General features: G+C 35.2%; 1 protein-coding gene across 3 annotated transcripts in view; it reads right to left on the bottom strand.

Moving 5' to 3' along the window:
- dmd.3 (LOC105946662) overlaps window positions 1–21,694 on the bottom strand; it is a 1,093,908-nt gene that overhangs the window by 572,683 nt on the left and 499,531 nt on the right. For all 3 annotated transcript variants that reach the window (XM_031897001.1, XM_031896997.1, XM_031896998.1), the window contains one exon: window positions 14,143–14,337. In XM_031897001.1, coding sequence (XP_031752861.1) covers window positions 14,143–14,337 — 195 coding nt within the window. The remainder of the gene's footprint in view (window positions 1–14,142; window positions 14,338–21,694) is intronic.

The following is a 21,694-nucleotide window of genomic DNA, read 5'->3' as shown; positions in this document are numbered from 1 at the left end:
TTGTTTCCTCATTTAGTATTTACAAAATGTTTATTTATTCAGAAATGTGTATCTAAATGTGCTTATTAATTCCTGAAACTCCATAGTATAAAATAAAACAGACTAATACTATCAACTTAGTACTGCAAATATTGGAAATATATTTGAGGGAGTTTCATAGCTACACATTCTATAAGAATGAGGAAAATGAGATGAAAATAAACAGTTATTTTCTATTATTATTATTATTATATTTATTTTATAGCTGTTTCTGCTAGGCTATCACAATGCATCTTTTAAGGCATAATTGATAAGGTAGAGGGCCCCAAAGCAAAATCAATTTAGGTCCCCAGTCTACTCCTTATGAATACATGCTCCCCAATGCAGGCAGTGCTGTATTAATCACGTGAATGCAGGTCTCTGCACTCTGTTTTGAAATAGAGGGGCCTGCAGCATTTCTTATACCTGCATGGCACGGCAGATTGTGTGATATTCCATCTACTCATAGTAACCAAGAATCCCCCAATGTCACCATTCTCCCATTAATTACTAATTCAATCCCTACCACAACAAGCCAACAACCATTGACAATATCTCAGCATGATACAAACTGTCCATGTTACTAAACACTAATTGATCACAAGTAAAGTTTAAATTTAATTTTCACAGGGGACTCAATTAGTAATTGCTGCAAAATTATACCTTTACCAGTACATTAGAGCTTACAGTTACAGTATTGGTAGTAAACAATTAAGAATTCTTTATTATGGAGTATCTGGAATCCAAACGTTCCATGTCATTATACAGTCATTTATAAGTGATTATTAAACACCAAAATTATTTAAATAAAATGTATTACATTACATTATATACATTATATATATTATTTACTACAAATCCTATTACAAAATAAAGATTAAATTATATTACCAAGTGACATAGTAGATTTGGAACTTTCTATAGTGCAGATTTATGGACATACGTGCTGAGTTGCAGTTGCCAATTGAAAGCTATAAGCAGTTAATTTACTTACAAGTGATGAGGGAATTTGTTTTGACAGGCATTGATTCACAGCAAATTTCCACATTTCTCCATTGGCGAACTTTTTCGCGAAACGTTCAACGCGCTTCAAAAAATTTCTGGGCAAAATAGGCACGGTCATGTAAAAATGGGCATGGTCACATCAAAATGGGCACGGTCGCATCTACTGGGTGCAGTCGCATCAAAATAGGTACAGTATAAAACCGTGTGCAACAAAATGGCCACGCAACACAGTTTCGGCGTATTTTCTGTAGTTTCATGGATTTTTCACCAAAGCGAAACGGGACAGATTCGCTCATCACTATTACTTACTATTCTACTACAAGTTGAAAAATGCAAAGACCTGATTAGTTGCAAATGGCAACTGCATTTGTGGTCATGATTTTTTGTAGGACAAAACTGCTGCTGAGAATCAAGGTTACATTTATAATATCCAAAGAGTATTAGTCTGCTTGGCTAAGGGTGAAATCAAATTCATTTCTTTGTAACACTCAGAAGTCAGATTATCAAGTTCATGCAGCGGCAATACAATAATTGGAAGAGTCATTTTTTGACATCAGCTCTAAAACTAAATGAGATCACCTGCAGACTAAATACTGCATAACTTCCACAGGGGAAAACTTTACTGTATATATACATTCAGACCGGCACACCCTAATTAAAATTCAATGTCTTTATTGTAAGCACTTTGAACAAAAATCCGACTTTTAGGATTGTTTTTTTGTGTGATGTGCTTACAATAAAGACACTGAATTTTAATTAGGGTGTATGCAATTGATTAGATTGAGCACCCCATAATATAAACCCATATACCAGAAACAAAACCCCATAATATAAACACATATACCAGAAACAAAAAATATTTTATGCATGAAAATACACCTGATTTGGAAAGTCCCATGTCTGCTGAATATGTCAATACCAAATATATATAGTTTTATGGAGATTTATCACTTGCTTAGGTCAAAAACATCCAGCAGTACACTACCAAATGTCCAAAGCACTGCTCCAGAAAGCTGAATACTTTAGATTTTAAGGCCAAAAATTCCACTAACAGAAGGTTTATCCCAGAAAATTCTACATTTTTAAAAAGAACAGATTCTGGGGAATCCAGAATAGGTAGAACTGTCTGTCTACTCCAAACTATCAAGTTGCAATGCTTTCCTAAATTTATTGGTCTTTATCAAAATTTGTGATTTTTTTTTTAAAAATCGCTTCAAAGCTTCCAGTCTATAGTATCTTAACTCCTAAAGGTCATAAAGTAATCAGATAAAACACCCTAAATATGAACACCAGGGGTCCCCTGAACAGTTTGATGCAGAATGTGTATAGGTTTACCTAAGTATGTGGCATGTAGGGGCCCCAATGTGAACATACCCCCATATGTACTGTCATTTCTGTCAATTCAGCTTCTGCAAAATCAACATTTACATCATTATGTGTGGGATAACACTAGTAAAAAGTACATTCACCCCAGAAAGTCATATATTTTTGGAAAGTACACATTCCCCCGAATCTAAAATGGGTTCCAATATCTTTCTACTCCAAAGTACCAAGCCACAAAGCTTTCCTAAAGTTGGCAATTTTGATAACCTTTCCAAAAATCCAATCAAAGCTTCCAGTTTCCAGCATCTTATCTCCCACATATCATAAGGTACCAAGATAAAACACCCTGAATTTGAACACCAGGGGTCCACTGAACAGTTTGATGCCCAATATGTATAGGTTTAGCTAAGTATGTGGCATGTAGGGGCCCCAATGTGAACATACCCCCATATGATCTATCATTTCTGTCATTTCAGCTTCTGCAAAATCAACGCATTTACATCATTATATGTGGGATAATGCTAGTAAAAAGTAAATTCACCCCAGAAAGTCATATATTTTTGGAATGTACACATTCCCCCGAATCTAAAATGGATACTCATGTCTTTCTACTCCAAAGTACCAAGTTGCAAAGCTTTCCTAAAGTTGGCAATTTTAATAACATTTCCAAAAATCCACTCCAGCATCTTATTTCATGGCTTGTCTTTACCTAATTCATAAACACACTGCAGTTTAATGAGGGGTAGAAGCTGCAGAAATGTAGGGTGACCCCTAAAAACCCTATATTTTTGGAAAGTACACATTCTGAAAAATCTAACATGGGTAAAGAGTCCTTCCTACACCAAAGTACCAATCTGCAAAGCTTTTCTAAAGTTAGACATTTCAGAAAATCGCAAAAGAATGTTGCAGTTTGCCACATTTATCTCACACAATTTCTTGCATACAATGGCAAATCACCCCAAATAGGAACACCTAAGGTCTAATGAACAGTTTGATGCCCAATATGCATAGATATACCGAAGTCTGTGGTGTGTACTGACCCCAAAATGAAAATAGTGCATATGGATTTCTCGCCTGCCAACTCAGCTTTTGCACATAGAGCCCCCTGACAGCGTATTATGTGCTGTAACACCCCCTAACTATACATAGACCCCCAGAAAACCATATATTTTTGGAAAGTACACATTCTGATGAATTCAAAATAGGTAAAGTCATTTTTGTACACCAAAGTTACACATGGCAAAGCTATGCTAAAATCAGATCAGGAACACTTATACAGGGATAAAAAGGCAATAAAACCACAAAAATTGTGCAAATCAATAAAACAACAAAATAAGTCATGTGACAGCATAATTAGTGGTCAGAATATCTGATCCAATAGTCACAGTTTTTAGGGAAAAAAAAGTAAAATGAGTAAAATGAGTAAAATGAAAAAAAAATGTAAAAAAGTTTTTGTGAGTTTGTGTATACATGTGCACATGTAAAAGTTGTGTGACAGTGTGTATATGAGTGTATATGAGTATATATAAGTGTGCAAAGTGGAAAAAAAAAAACCTGTGCTAAATATGTATGTGTGTAAGGGTTCATCAAACAGCAGGTCCAGTATTAGCTGAATGTATAGTATATAATATTGTTGTTTTACACTAAAAGATTTTTGACCAATTCAAACAAAATAGTAGTTTAGACTGAATGGTTCATGAAAAAGTTTGGGCAGTTTTTATGAAACATATTTTCTAGGACAGAAGTGTCACATTGCCCAAAACGGGGTGTGGGAGTAAGGATAATTGTTATGGATAGCTGTAAGTCATGTTTTATTACTCAATTATTTTGTTGGCTTAGAATAATCCAACTTTTGGGAAACATTTGAATGCTGTGTTGAGATTCTGGCCTCAAACTAATTTGCACTAAACGATATAAAGCAACACTAATACATGATCTCATTACTACCTTTGCTTTGTTTTTTTTTTATTATGGTCGTTTTCTTCCAAAATAGTAATAGGCATAGTGGGATTTGTATTATTATTATTGTTGTTCACACATTCACACACTATAGTTTCATATTTCACAAAAGTAATCATTATTCTACCTGGACAACTGCTAAAAATACCTTCAAGCTATTTTTAAGTATGAAAATGCCAAGAGAGATTCTATAACCTGGTTACGGAAAGAGCACACGACTTTCATTTCTAAGAAAAAAGGATTAGAGAAACCCATTAGCAGCTGGAGTGACAGTAGCCTTTGGGGAGAGGATCCATCTTAGTGCTCATGAAGGGAGAAAAAAAAACATAGCAGTTGAGTCTCAACCTCCAGTTCATTTTCACTAACTTAGATTTGTCTTTTGCTGACAATCAAAGGACAACACCCAATATAAAAGTCTTTTCCTGTTGCTCCGAGCACAACGATCTAATAAATGTGGCACACTGACAGATTGACTCAAGAGAGTATTGAATCACTTAACTTTTGAGTGGATGATAAAATTATTATGTGGAATTTGGACAAAAGTATAAAATTTAATGAATGCATTAAAATGTACTAGAGTGTGTACATTTTCGGTTCAGATGACACTGCGTGGGTGCATTTAGCTTTTGTAGATGAAATAAACATATTTTCATATTGCTCTACAGATAAATACCTATCATTTTCTAAAACAATTTTTTCTATTTGAGCAGAAATTCTAAACTCTTATTTTGTATCTGTTTAAAAACTATAGACATATTTATCTGACATCAGTGGTAGGAAAGCTTTTAGAAGGGGCAATAAGGGATAGGATAGTTGAATACATTGCAAGTCACAATACTATAAGTTTGTGCATAACAGATCTTACCAACCTAATTTAATTGCCTTTTATGAAGATGTGAGCAGAAACCTTAATGCTGGGATGGCAGTGGATGTCATTTGCTTGGACTTTGCAAAAGCATTTGACACAGTTCCACTTTCATTTCTATGGAGCACACTATATGGTAATGTAATGTATCAGTTGTTGCAGATTAGCTAATGAAATAAAATAACGAGATTTGCCTAATGGATGAAAATCTGAATCTAAGCAACTTTACAACTTACATGAATTAAACATTTACAATAGTTTTAAATATTTTTATAAATATAATTGCTATTAATTGCAGTATCTGTCTGTATCTTTCTATTTTCTGCACTGCTTTACCTGACTCTTGAAACAATGTAGCAAAATCTAGAGCTGCTTCAGCCAAGACTCCAGTTACCTATATTAAGGTTCTGTTATTAAAATTCCTATGAAAAAGTATGCAGAAAAGCCTAGTCTGAAAGAGAGCTGGATTTTTTTGTAAATTATAAAAATCTTAAAGGGGTGGTTCACCAGTGATACTGACACTAGGAAACTACTCTTCAAAATATTAATGTGCATTAAAATGTACCTATAGGTCTCGTTGATAGTTTTTCGCTGATATGGCTGCTTTTGTAAGTAATTGTTACTTGAAGTTCCTAAACCTGACTGTATTTTGGAATTTTTCCTATAATGAAATGTAATTTCATCATGTAAAATTTCATTTATAATTACATATTTTTATCTCAAATTACATATTACTAAAAAAGGTGTCCAGCATTTGCAAAGTCCTGCTAAAGTGGTGGTAGCAGGTAGATAGCATCACTGGTAATTCCATAGAAACTCTAGTTGGGCAGTCTGCTGGAGAAACTGTTTTTCTTTTAAACTCCTCTCCTGAGCTCAGTTTAACCATTACAGGGCACAATCCAAGCAGGGATTTTTTATCATAGTAAATTCTGCTTGTGCAAGCTTGCATCCTTACATGCACATGTTCTGGTTGCATATCTAAATCTCACTGAAGATGTGTGAGAGGAACATGTCCAACAGGTCACAGTTGTCATTTGTTTTAAGAAAATGTGAAGGTGCTGGCAAACAGAGGGGATATGTGTAGTACAAATGATGCTTTTTGGGTCGGGGAGATGTGCTCAACTTATATAAATGGAAGGAAAATGGAAGGTTTACATGTCCTTTAATAAGCCAGTGATTATATTCACAAAACCCCTACTGCAAGTATGGTGGAAGTGATGGTTCAAAAACATAAGCATCACAGTCTAACATAGCAGAACACATTCTATGCTATGTTAGTAAATTAAGCTGGCTGGACCTTCTTTCACAAATACTACATAATTCTGCACTTTCTACTGCTAAAGCCTCCAGAAGAGTAATTACCACATGTTGTGTCAAGCAGCCCATGCACTATTTTATTAGTTAGTGTCTACATTTTTCTTTTCTATGTCATAATGGCTCATTTCCTTCTTGCAGGCATTAATATATAGGCACTAAATGGACCCCTTTTAATAGACTTGCGTGGGCCAAGTTAATGTAGCAGACAATTCAACTTAGAGTCTACATTTGCCTCTTTATTTAAGACCTATGGCAGACATAACTTATGGCAATAGGTGCATTTCATTTATGTGAATGACCAATGGCTCAGAAAGCAGAGAGACCCTACATGTGCTGTTGTCTTAATACTGATTTCTTTAGTTCAATGCTCTTCTTCACTGAAATACAAAGAATGATTGGCATTTTACTACCATTTTTACATGTGCGCACTTTCTCATCTGTAATCAATTATAACTATGTCAATTCCAGCAGTAAGAGTTTTATACCAGCCTGCATATGTAAATGCAGTATTAGAGTAAACAAAAACAACAAAAGCTTACAGAACACTATTGAAAGACAGGGCAAAATCTTCATTTTCACTTTACAGAAACTAATAACATTCAAGAAAGAATAAATACATGACTAACACAGAAAAATGTATTTGAAATTCATCCAAGTTTCTGTGTACTTCGACCGGAGAGAAAATTAGAATGATCTGTTTTTAAAATAGAAAAGCTTCTAGTGCGCTAAAGCTAGCTTGCTGGAGTTTATTTTTTCATTTCTCTTTTTTTAAGTCAACACAACAAGTCTTAGAAATTTACAGGGATTAAGTACACTTTACTTTTAAGGTGGCCATACACGGGACGATTGTACCTGCCGATATCGGTCCCTTGGAACGACTCGGCAGCTTACTAGCCCGTGTAGGGGCAGGAACGATGGGCATGCCCAACCGATATCTGGCCTAAAATCTGGCCAGATATTGATCGGGCAGGTTAAAAGATTTATTCAGATTGGGGACCGCATCAGCTCGTAGATGCAGTCCCCGAACCGATTGCACCCATTGCCACCATTATAATTCAATCATTTGGCCCCAGGGCCAAACGATCGAATTAGCCTACATTTGCCTGATATTGCCCGCCAAGCAAGCGGATCTTAACATGTATGGCCACCTTTACCACCAATACCACGAAAGCCACAATAAGGGGTTTCTTTATCATTTTAAGGGCAAAAACAATCCAAGTTTAAAGTAACAAATCAAATAAATAAGATATGATTACATGTTATTTTAGATTAGGCTGATGTCCATTTTGTATAGTTTACTGCTAACTAGAGACCTGGAGAACCACCCCATCCATATATGTTTAAAGGAGAAGGAAAGTCATTTTGGCATTTTACCGCCAATAGATTAGCTACAATAGTGCCACCTGGAACGCTATATTTATTCTGTAGAAAACTTTACCATACCTGAGTAAATCCCTATAGGCTTCCTCTGTTTGCTAAAGCAGCTGCCATTTTAGCTTGGTCTCAGTAACGTCTGCACTGAAGCTCTGGCTTCTGGTAGCTCAGATTACAGCAGAGAGGGAAGAAAAGGGAGGGGGAGAGAACAGAAGGAGAAGGAGAGAGCAAAATGCACAGACTTGTGCCCTGAAGGATTTTTCTGAGAAAAGAAAGTCTGATACCAAAGAACATGTGCAGGACCTTTCTAATAAAGCTAACTTTGTTTTAACCTTTCCTTCTCCTTTAAATGGGAAAAAGACCAAGGAGACAAGGTATCCCTGTCAGCATGGCAAAGAATCTGGGATAATGCAACAAAGACCTCAATCTACACAACCACATAAGAGGCAGTTTACAAAATAATGATGAGATGGTTAATGATGAGCAAAATTTCACTTCACTGTAAAATTTGCAAAAATTTGCGAAATGGTGAAAAATCCGCAAAACGTGTTTGTCACACTACTTTTTTGTCAGCCACATCCTCTTTTTTTACGTGACTGCGCCCAATTTGCCACGCCACAACTTTTTTGCCACGTGACAAATTTTTCAGCGCCAAATTTTTGCTGAAGTTTCTTGAAACAATTTGCCAATGGCAAAATGTGGAAATTCGCTGTGAATCCACGCCTGCTGAAAAAATTTGCTCATGACTAGAGATGTTACCATACAGTACATCTTCACTATTCCAAAAATTTCCCCATTCAAACACACAAGTGCTGGAGGTGCCAACAAGCCGAAGGCATGCTTATGCATATTTTCTGGGAATGTCCCACACTGAATCAATATTAGGATATGGTGGCATCTTGGCTGAGTAAAATACTCTTAGGGGCTGATTTACTAACCCACGAATCCGACCCGAATTGGAAAAGTTCCGACTTGAAAACGAACATTTTGCGATTTTTTCGTATGTTTTGCGTTTTTTTCGGATTCTGTACGAATTTTTCGTTACCAATACGATTTTTGCGTAAAAACGCGAGTTTTTCGTATCCATTACGAAAGTTGCGTAAAAAGTTGCGCATTTTTCGTAGCGTTAAAACTTACGCGAAAAATGCGCAACTTTTCGCGTAAGTTTTAACGCTACGAAAAATGCGCAACTTTTTACGCAACTTTCGTAATGGATAGGAAAACTCGCGTTTTTACACAAAAATCGTATTGGTAACGAAAAATTCGTAAAGAATCCGAAAAAATCGCAAAACATACGAAAAAATCGCAAAATACCGATCATTACGAAAAAAACGCAATCGGACTCCATTCGACCCGTTCGTGGGTAAGTAAATCAGCCCCATAGAGTATTTCTCCTGGGGGATAAAATCTAAAACATAAATCATCGATCTCAAAGATTAGTGGATGCTATACTTACAGCAGCCAGAGTGCTGATAGCAAAACATTGGAAAAGGTACCTCAACTCCATCTGAGCAATACCTACTGAATAGGATTCAATATGTTACAATATTCAGTATGTTAGAAGGATCAGTTTGATAACATATGGTACAACTGGGACACTGTCTTTAAGGGGCCATGCTTCCCCTAAGAATTAAAGACTGCCATGGACTTACATTTAAGTTATAGTATGGTGCTGGCTCGGGGGGGGGGAATAATCCCATAACGGTATCCGATAAACTAATTGGTTACAACCACTATATATTACTGTAAGTTGGTTCTTTTTTCTTTTCTGTTCATGTTGTTTTATTTTTATGGACTCTCCTTCTATAGCTGACTATACTTAATACAGACTCCCACAGCAAGTGATGCACAAATGTTTTAACCAGGAATGGATTCGCTGCGAATTTCCGCGTTTTGGCATTGGCAAATTCATGAAAATCTCTGCCTCAAAAAAAGATTGGTAAATCTCCTCCCAGTAATTACACCTTTTTATATACTGGTGGTTGGTTGCAAACTTAGCCCTGAAAAAGTTGCTAGAAAGGCCCAAAATGTTACTTTGTGCTGTTGGCTCTACTTCTACATTTGGGCTGAATTTAGATTCTCATGTATAATAACTGCTTGAATACAGATTAAATTGTTGTCAACAAATGGATTAATAGTGATATCTAACACTAAGGGGCAGATTTATGATAATGTGCGTAAGTTTACTACCTACTTTCTATTCATTCCTATAGGATTTGTAGAAGCGTATTTACCAAATCGTGAACTCTAACTTTCACCCATTAATAAATACAACTCAGTGAGTTGTTCTGTGGTAAACTTTAATCTCACATTTTGATAAATCTACCCCTAAATATGCGCAGCATAAATCTGTTTCATATTAAATACCACACAGAAAACTAACATAAAATGTAACCAATATTGCCTTGAATAGCTCATCAGTTTAATCAGTATTTTTGGCAAATGTGTGGTCTGCTGAGTTAACGGGAAATGGCACGATATAAAAAAAATTACAAAAAAAGATCAAGACTTTTAGCTTAAAGGAAGTATTATAATTCACTATTGACTAATTAAAGTGACATAACTTTTTTGGTCTGTTTTGGTCTAATTGATCAATTTTCAAGTTTGTGAATTCAAGTTTGTTCCTCTAAATCTAATAAACTAGCATATCGAATGTGCAAAAAAACTCGAATTGAGAAATAAAATCTAGCTTGACAATTGATTAATTACCCCCTATGTGTTTAGCTTTATGAACAAGTCATTGATGTTTTGACAGTGATTCACTGTACACAATTTGCTGGCAATTTGACGACTCTCTAGTAAATCAGTAAATTTGTAAGAATCAGATTCACACCTCTAGTTACCTAAGCAGGAGGAAGTAGCTATCCCATAGACAGCTGGATCAAGAGTCTAGAGTATTTCCGAATTTGATGAAAATAAAAGGAATTCAGTTTGTAAAAGCAGTTGTCAAAGTCTTCTACCTTTGTCAAGGAAAGGCTTAAGTTCCAAATTTACTCTACTACACACATGTTAACAACAATGCTACTAGGAAAGCTGCAAGGAATTGTTTGGACAGAAGATAAAAAGATGGCATGGCACACGCTAAAATAGATGATTAGCTATTATAATCATTAGGTGCTGTCAAATTGGCACCCCCAGTGATAACCCCCAGTGATGTAACCCTTTCCTTCTTTGTTTGAATTGCAGTGTCACCTCCCTGTGACCCTGCATGGGTCATAAGGGGCTTCTTTATAAAGTGAAACTGTTTGCAAAATAAAGAAACTTTAATGCTATTATGGCAAGTCAGTATCTGCATACTTGTGTATAAATGTATGTAAGTTGTTGAACTGCTATTACAATAAAGCGATTTCAAACCTTTTAGTACTGAAACAGCCTTTCTATTTTAATGGAAACATTTCTGAAGCTTTATGAGCAACAGGAAGCATCAAAGTGTGTTAAAATTGTAAGCACTAATGTGCTTTGTTTTTAGTGTAAAGGCACTTTATAAGTCTATGCAGTAGTGTTAATCCATCCTAATGTTTATTTTCAGATGTACTGAAATGCTATGATTGCCATTCTTTATGTATGGAAGCTTAATAATAAGTGAAGTAAGCTATTTAAGTACTCAAACATCCACAGTCATCACAAAGTATGCGTGTATAATTATTATTTGGATAAACCAAAGCCAGAACGCTTCTAAAGGTAAAAATATAATTTGTTTGCGCACAATCTGTTACATCTGTGAATTGGTTTCATAACTTGTACATTTATGCTTCTTTTGTGGAAAATGAGGGTTGATTAATTTGATTTTGAAGCTTCAACAAAGTAGACAGCAAATTTTGCATCATCCTTCACATCTTCTTTAATCTACTGTGAAGGCACAAGTTGAACAAGATTGGAGTGCTGGTCCTTCCTGTTGTTGTATATTGTATATATATGTATATATACATACAAAAATATTTATACACATATACAAATAAAGATGCATTGTGAAATATATGGATATCAATAACACATTGCATTATTATCATTTACAGTCAGGTTTGTCTAGAATAAGCAAGCAATTTATTTGATGCAAGGCTGCCAGCACTAAAATCAACCTTTGTTTCATTTCATGCTTCTTAGCCAGCAGCTGTACAATTTATTGAATGTCATTTTGTTTTTACAGCTTTATAATGACAATAATAAATGCTTTTATCAAGAAATAAGTATTCATTAAAGTGAGCAAGATTAAAAATATGCACCTTCCAAAAGGAGCAGTATAGTTGGGAAATTTATATTGAACAAACCAGAAGTGTGTTAATGACCATATTGTATGACAATTTAATAGTTCAGTGAAATTAAACAAGTGGTTACATTTACTTGTATCAAAAGTCATCAATATAATTAAAGGCAGTGTCTGGTAAGATAATATAAAACGTCCATGGAAGAGCAAGTTAGATACTGTATATAAATCCCATTACAACAGCATGCATAGAAGGCATAGAAGCACAAGTACAAACACAATTTCAGCAGATAAAATCTTTTGCTGGGTCAGTGCTTTGCTAACTATTATAGTACCTAAGTACATAGCAAAGACCAAGCGTAAGCTCATTAGCAGTGATTTACATGCTTTCTGACCTTTATATGTATATAAACCATTCTATTAAGAGTAATTACGTCAAATGAAGAATGACATTAAACCTGGAAAAATGTCTGCTTTGTAAATTGATCGGGACTAAGGAGACATTTATTATGTAGCGCACTATTAAATCACTTTCCGATATAGAGCCTAAGAAGGTGCTTTCTCATACCTGGATTTTAGTGTAATGTTTAAATTATTTTATGTATGGTAGCTTTAAAAATCTAATTTATGAGGGTTTATGCATTGCACGTGATTTCACTTTAATTACTTTTGTAATGTTTTGTTTGCATAAATGAATATTACAAGTACCCAGATTGTTAGGAGACAATCACATGTATCATTTGAAGTGTTGACTTTTTTCCTTAAGAATCATTTATTTATTTAATCCAAAATAATGTGAATATTATGTTACTATTTTAAATTGTAAGATTTTTTTTTTAATGGTGCCCCCAGACTTCTGCCTCCTAAAAGTATTACCTAGTGATGAGCGAATCTGTCCTGAAATGAACTAAAAATTAGGGATATGGTGAAAAATTAACGAAACACAGGTGTTGCGTGACCATTTTTGTCGCACATAACTTTTTGGCACGCCGCTCCCATTTTGACGTAGTCACGCCTATTTTGACGCACCCGTGACATTTTTTGAAAACTAATTTTTTCTCGCCAAATTTTCTCAGAAGTTTGGAAAAACAATTTGCCAGTCGTGAAATGCTGAAATTCACTGCAAATCCATGCCTGGCAAAAAAAAAATCGCTCATCACTAGTATCATGTCACCTCTTAAGCGCCTCTTCTCCAGTGTAAACAGACCCAACTTGGCCAGTCTTTCTTCATAACCGAGACTTTCCATACCCTTTACCAGCTTAGTTGCCCTTCTCTGGACCCTCTCTAACTCAATAATGTCCCGTTTGAGCACTGGAGACCAAAAGTGAACAGCATAGATGGGGCCTTACCAGTGCTCTGTAAAGGGGAAGAATAACCCCCTCCTCCCGTGAATCTATACCCCTTTTAATACAGCTCAAAACCTTGTTTGCCCTAGCAGCTGCTGCCTGGCATTGCTTGCTACAGCCAAGTTTATTATCTACAAGGGCATTGAATACATACATGCAATAATAGATATCATTTTATGAAGCAATAAACACATCTAAGTAGTGATGAGGGAATTTTTTCACAAGGCATGGATTTGCAGCAAAATTCTGCATTTCGTCATTGGCGAATTGTTTTATGAAACTTCTGCTAAATTTAGCTACAAAAAAATTGTGGTCACCTCAAAAAAGGACAAGGTTGTGTCAAAAAAAGCGCAGTCATGTAAAAAAGTTGAACGTGTCAAAAAAGACACATGGAACCCACAATACACGCATTTTCCAAGGGACAGATTCGCTCATCACTACATCTAAGTCAAGATTCAATGAAAGGTGAATCTTTAAAATGACCAAGATACAACACAAAAGCATTTTGTTTTATATTTAGTGTAGCTAGTAATTCACATATGTCTTCATTTTTAATTTTTTTAAATTAAATTGCCTTTAATTATTAGTTACACATGTACCCAAAAAATTCTCAATCTTTCCCTATTACATTTACACCACAATTTCAAACAAGTTAATTAAATCATAATACATATGAATTAATTAAATAAGAATATGTTACATATATGTAATATGCAGTCAAATCCCTTACCTTTAGGCACTCCTGTTGTTTGGCTAAATCTTCACAGTCTTTCTTATTTAGACAGGAAGAGTCCAGAAGAAGCCCCACCTCGGCAATAGACTGCAGAAGGCGTGCAATCTCTGCCAGGTATGAGGAAGGCACATGGACGGTTTCCACTCTTATTCCTTCAGACATTGAATAAGTTGTTTCTTCTGGAACAGTTTGCTAGTGCAAATATACAGCAAGTTATTCATTTTATTTATAAACACGTTTTTGCTAAACTTTAGCTAGATTAATAAAATACAAAACAACAGGTAAGTGGCTTGAGCATCCCAGAAACACATGGTGCCATTATCAAAAAAGCTATAATACCAATCTGTTTATATTAGTATCTCTGAATATGAAAAAAATAAATATAATAATAATTCAATATTCTTTATTTAGACGGAATTTGTCAGGGGTCTGAATACTTTTGCATAGTAAAAAGTAACATTATTGGACAATGTAGGTTTAGCATTTGTTTATATTAGTATCTCTGTATATGAAATAAAATAAATACACACACACAATTGTAAAACTACCATATATACTCGATTATAAGCCGATCCGAATATAAGCCGAGGTACCTAATTTTACCTAAGAAAACTGGAAAAACGTATTGACTCGAGTATAAGCCCAGGGTGGGAAATGCAGCCGCTACTGCTAAGTTTCAATAATCAAAATAAATACCAATAAAATTACATTAATTGAGGCATCAGTGGGGTATATGTTTTTAAATATTTATTTAAAAAAAAACAGTAAACTAGCTCTGCAAGTGGAGAAGAGGGTCAACAAAAACAACAGGCACTGGAGGGTCTGGTTGTGGGTGGTCTAATTTGCACACAAAGGACAGAGGGTGCTAGTCTGGAGGGACCCATGGCACCCGACTCGAGTATTAGCCAAGGGTGACTTTTTCAGCACATTTTGGGTACTGAAAAACTAGGCTTATACTCGAGTATATACAATATTTAAAAAATTGAGGGACGTGGTCAAGAGTCTGAAAACCTTCACTAGACAGAAATATAACTTCCCCTAGTCCATTGTTGTCATTATTACCTGTTTTAAATCTAACATTATTTATTTTCAAGATTTTCTGTTGGACAAATATTTGTTCTGTCACAGAAAATGAGAAATTACAGGTAAATAGCCAGAAGCTCAGCAGCTAATGCTCACAATAAATGCATCATAATTTTCCAAACACTCATTTCTTCTGCCAAGTCACTTTTTTATTATTTAGGCATCAACCAATTTGCAGATGTAATCATCAAGAACATTTTTTATTTACAAATGTCATATTTTCCAATGCCTTTTTTTAAGCAGAGCTAATTACAGGGTAAGATGAAGTTTTAGAAAATGTGCAATATTATGAGAAAATGTTAATTTAAATATATGCAAATTATCAACTGTTATGCATAATATTATATGAGTATTATTATTATTATGCATCACAGTTGAGTATTATGAGCACAAAAATAGGCTCATGATAATTAATATAGTTTTATTAAATACTCATGTTTTTGAAAAACACAGTCCTTACAACTTCTCAAAACTGTATAAGGCATTTCATTTTTTTTTCTGTTTATTTTATATTATCGCAGCCATGAATTGTTTTCAGACAGTAAATGTTATTTTCACAGATTTCAGTTTAAAAAGTGTTAAAGCACATTTTGAGGTCAACCTCTTTCCAACAAATGTATAACTATATATATAACTTTGGGGACAGCTTTGAGGTGTTGTTTACTTTCAAACTGTGTAATGATACAGTGTAGGACTTAGGTTTAATTAAATGAAGACTTCTGGAATTCTCAGAATAGAATTCACCATTAATATCAACAACAGTAGCAATGTCAACTAAATTATATACTGTAATATACTATCGTTATAAATGTAGAATTGTCTGGTACATAACTTACAGGAACATATAACTGCAGCTTAGGGTCTCACACATATTAGAATTTTGAGTGAAATTAATATTTTTGTCAAATTCCTGATGTACATAAGAAGATATATTCATATTGTTACAGTTATATCAGTTTTAATCTCCATGATAAACGGCCCTGGATTTACAGTTTGTGTGCCCCTAGGATGGCCACTTTACGTCACACGCCGCGCCCCACAATTTTGTGCAGAAGCTCCTCTCCTCCCTGCCACTCCATCACTGCCCTCATCGCACATGCCCCTCCTCTAGTCCCAGAGCACTGAGGAATGGCGCACAGGAGAGTTAAAGGACAAGGAAAGGTTAATATAAATTAAAAGTAAGTCTAAAGGCATTCTTTAAAGGCAGTACTTACTGCATATCTAAATTCCCAGATCCCTGCTTGCTTCTCTGAGATATGGTGCTGGCAGCCTACAGCAGTTAGAAGACTCCAGTGATATCACTGAAATCTCTCTCCCCTTCCTGCAGGCTGGTACACACCAGCTAATCAGAAGCGGATCTGCCAGAGGTGGGGGGGAGGGAATGAAACACATGTGCAGTATGAAGCAAGGAGGGAAAGGAAGGGAGAATACCTTTTTAAAGATGGCTGCCTGTTCAAGAAAACAGATAGAAAATGTGAAGTAAGTGTGACTGAGTAAATATTTGATTAGGTGAGCCAAAAGTGTGGCGTTTTTCCTAAACAATAGGAGGACTATTGGGCAGTATGCTTTTTAAATTTTGACGCATTCTCCTTTAAACAAATATCCAAGCCAGATGATTAAATGGAATGGATTATATTGAAGCTTTGGCTAAACTATCAGTTTGCCTCATGGACTATTATGTTATTATGTTTACATCAGTCATTTGATCCAAACCACAAATGAAATTTATACACCAGTTTTTCTTTCTTTTTTAATCCCCAGTTAGTAAACCTAGGCCTAAGGAATACTGTTTTGATTTTTATGGTGTAGTTTTTAATATTATACTATAAAGCACTGTGTGCTTTGCAAATAATTCATTTTACCATTTAAAATTATCACTTCAAAATATTTTGTTTTTGTTTTTGTTTTAATGGTCTGTGGAAAACAATATTAGTAGCTTCCCATATACCTGTATGATCCTGTGCTTGCACACCATCATGCACATTCTTTCAGGCAGCTACTCAATCTTATCTGCTTATTATATACACCAGAGCGTTTCCTACTATTCTCCTATTGGGTGCTATTCCGACTTCTACCACTAGGTTATGCATGGATGAATATCGAACAGTACAGCCTTTACTGTACAAGCTGATTCTAAGAGTTGTAAGCTAATGACATTCCAGGTTGGCTTTGGACAGTGTACTATAGCTGGCGGAGAAATGTCTGAAACCACCTGTACTAGCAGTGTTAGGCAATTTCCGTTAAGACTGTTCTGAGGCCAGGCTGAACAGAAAAGTCTGCAATTGAATAACCTGAATAAATCCTGAGAAAGGATTAGAATGGCTTTCTTGAGGTTCTTAAGTTAAATGTTTAATTTAAAAAATGCTTTTCTTCCTTGCCTACTTGTACTGTATACTTCCTATTTGTCCTAATTGAGCCACAGAAAGCAATCTGAAACACATTGACACATTTATCTGTGACACATTAATAGATGTATCAGCTGGTCAGAATGTGTTTGGCGTCTAATGAATTAACCAAGCTTTAAATCTCATGCAGACCACCACAGGGCTGGCATGCACTCGCTGATGCTGCACTCTTCACCTTGCTCTGGATCTTTTATCTGGTGTGCAGGTGAGCAGTATTCAGTCAAACTCAAGACAGAAGTGTACTTCTGTCCAGTGTCATCTTAAACTACACCTTAAACTACACCAAATTACTCTGTATCTTCTATGTTTAACAAAACAGGGATGTAAAATATTCTCTGCAGTTACAGATGTGCAAAGCATTATACACACTCATGCTGTATGGTGATATCTACTATCTATTTAAATTCATTTGATGTGTGTTTCATTTTGGGAATCTCACACGTTTTTAGGCAAACAATGGCTGATTAAGAAATGGTTGAAGCATTACACCAACAATAATGATTAGTGATGAGCAAATTTTTTCACCAGTCATGGATTTGCAGTGAATTTCCGCATTTCGATTTTGAAGCCATGAACTCTTCTAGGATCTATCCAATCTCATCTGGTCTCTCCCATACTACTGAAGTGTCTCTTAACCCAGAATATTTCTTCAATCAATTCAAGTACCTTACCCCCTCTCCATGAGTGGAGTCTAAAGAAGGCTTACATGGCAACCCTCTATGTTTTGTACCAATAAGGGGACACTACCCTCCCATCTCTGCTCTCTCCCCCTCCCCTTTCTTCTGTAATCCGAGCTACCAGTAGCCAGAGCTGCAGCAAGCTAAAATGGCAACATAAAATGGCAGCTGCTTCAATGGCTATTTACTCAGGTATGGTAAAACATTCTGCAGAATAAATTTAGCATTCTATCTTGCACTAGATGTTAGAAATAAAATGCCAAAATGCCTTCCTTCTACTTTTAGAAGTAAAAATACAATTTTTAAAAACTCAGAATTGTACATGCCATTGAAAACAATACATTTTTTATTAATTTAGTGGCTGAGTTCATAAGATACTTTAATGCAATACAAAATAGAATTACTCGCTTGTAATAGAGAGGTTTCATGTGTTTTTATTTATATATTTTTTTTTATGAGAAAACTCCATAAAATATTTTAATCTTAGCTTACATTTTCCTTAAAAAATAACATTGTTTGCATTTTTAAACTGTTTTATTCAGTGACCCATCACTCAAACATATTATATTTTATGCAAGATTAAACAATAAATGCAATAAAATCTGCTTTAGCCTTTTACTGTCTCTGACATTCTAAATTCAAACTGAAACAGTAAGACTGATGTAACCTAAATGGCACAACATTTGAAATTGTCATGCAGTGGTAGAATAACATCCTACTATGAGGTTTTGATGTGAGGCCTAAAGCTAACAGGCTTTTACATTTGAATTTGAATATGGCCCTTATATCATGAGCGGTTTTTCTTAAATGTGGTGTATCAAATTGTTACCCTTAACAGGACACAATCCTGGGCTGCAGATGTCACATTCTTTCCAGTAATTGTCTTGTCTAATTTTCTCTTGATTAAATTAAGTTGCTAACATGCGAGTTCAGGAACTCATACATGGTTTAAGCAACCAACTGCTAGAGCCTGGAGGCTCAAGTGTGAATAAATCAGGCCCTTAATGTGATGTCTCTCTATAGTGATCATACACCTGCTTCTTGCTTCACATCTACAAACCTGCACCCAGGGTGCCAGGAAACCAGATACACAGCACTGTGACAGAGGGTGAGACTAAAGGAAAGACTGAAGTATTCTTCACTAAGATGGAAAGCAACCAAGGACTGTTTTGTATTTGTGGGATTTCTGAAGAACATCAAGTCCTACGCAAAAATAAAGGAAGTGGTAGAGATCAATATAGCTGAGGACCTGGGCATATTTATAGTCCTTCTTTATTGGTTAAATGGTCATTGTAAAAAGTTTTTACAATTTTTTTAGCAATTTAAAATGTAAAGACATACTGACATTTGAAATTAAACTGTTTTTTTTTTTTAATATAACATTATCTTCACATGAGCTTTTTAATTTTGATATAAGCACTTCCTGATGCTTTTACATTACTTATCAGATCCCCAAGTTCCTCTGTGAGTGGGCTGCCATATTTGTGCAGTAGGAGTCAGTTACCATTAGAAGCTATAACTGACAGGCTGAGAAGGGACAGTCAGGTTTATTAAACAGTCAGGATTAGGAACTTCAAGTAATGATCAGCATGATTTATAGGTAATTTCTTTGTACATTAAAGTTATAGTGACACTAAAAAAATTACTCCTATAATTAATGTTTACATAAAAAGTTACCTATAGGTCATGTTGTTAGTTTTTCACTGCTTTTATAAATAATTGTTACTGGAAATTCCTAGACCTGAATGTTTTACCAACCTGACTGTCCCTTCTCAGACTGTCAGTTATAGCTTCTAATGTTAATAGACTAATGAAATAGCCCCCCTCATAGAGAAACATGGGGGATCAGATAGGGAATGTAAAATCATTGGGCAAATACTTTTAAGGCAAAATTATGAATAGCATGCAAAGACAATGTAATGATAGATGTGAAAAAAGATTTAATTTCTGGTGTCAGTATCTCTTGAATATTGTGAAAAGTATTTTTTGTGTGTATGTCAGTATCACTTTAAGTTGGGCTAAATAAACTAAGGAAAGCAATTATTCATTGCTTCCATTTACTGTACTTTTATACTTTGAACCTGATTTAGTAAATAAACCCCTTGTGGCTACTGCAGAGATACAGGAACATTTTATTGTTAAAGCATTGTAATAGTTAGTCCATATGTTAAAGCAGTACTGACTTGATAACACTCCTCTCAAGACATTTCCACTTTTCATGTTGTCTTTATTTTCACATTTAAAATTAAAAATTGACAAAAAGTCCAAGACCTTGAAATGTTGTGTATGTCACTGTTGAACGAAAGGCTTTTTAAAAATTTGCTAACATAGAAGTGCTCTGCAAATCTTAATTTGTTTGTATCCAGTGGAAAGCTGCCACTTTGGGACTTGCCCTCTGTCAGTGGAATCTAAATAAAGTGCTGACTACTATTTCTTCTACATTAAAGGTGGTAATTTACTTTTACCCTTTTCTTATGAATAGCACGTATTGTGAATATTGTAATAACCCAGTTTAATGTATATAACTGAAGTAAATTAAGGCACAGAGGTATTGATCAAAAATGTTATGACACCAAAACGTAAAAAGATAAATATGTGTCTGTCTTATCTCAATGCATCAGTTGAGCTGGGATGCTCACATAAGTTCCTCCCCCATATTGCTCCAAGCCTATGTGGATGTTAATTGCTACAAGTAGTTTTCTCTTGCAAACTGGCAATCTCACAGATGCTTCTGAACTAAGAATGGTCTAACTTCTATAAACATCATTAAACCAAACTTCAAGTATGAACTCATTATGTCTGATATAGTGAATATTTAGTACAGTGGAGTCATTTGTAAGCTTTTTCACTATAATATATGCACATAATATATATCAGCTACTACTATAGTGAGTTTACAGTATAGTAACCTTAGCTGGCATAAGCTCCCTTTATCAAAGTCAATTGGGTTGACAGGATTATGTCATTTCTGCTTCATGGCATCAAAATAGTGTCTGCTTGTGATTCTTTAAGGGTAAGTATGATGTGCCTATTAACATTGGCTGCTGTGGGAACTGTGGGGTGGTAGCTCCAGGGTTCCCAAGCATCAATTGTTCACAATGTGCAATGGGGGGGTTGCATACAAAGCACAACTATGTGAAAGTTAAAGGTATGGCTTAGGAAGGCCTTTAATTAATGACTGCAGCAATTTTAGTATGACTTGGTCATAAATGAGCCCTTTTGAGTGCAACCCACACACTTATAGACCTTGGCAGACTAAATGTCATACTCAGCAATAACAAAGTCACTGTTTAAGCAGGCATGTTAAAAGGGCTTTTGTAGTAATATGATGCCCCAGTCCAGAATTTGCTGTTAGATCTATAAATAATATACATCTTTTATAGG

The sequence above is a fragment of the Xenopus tropicalis genome, chromosome 2, assembly GCF_000004195.4.
Source record: "Xenopus tropicalis strain Nigerian chromosome 2, UCB_Xtro_10.0, whole genome shotgun sequence".
NCBI classification, from domain to species: Eukaryota; Metazoa; Chordata; class Amphibia; order Anura; family Pipidae; genus Xenopus; species Xenopus tropicalis.
The sequence above is the reverse complement of the archived record's forward strand: the minus strand, read 5'-3'. Positions and strand labels throughout refer to the sequence as shown.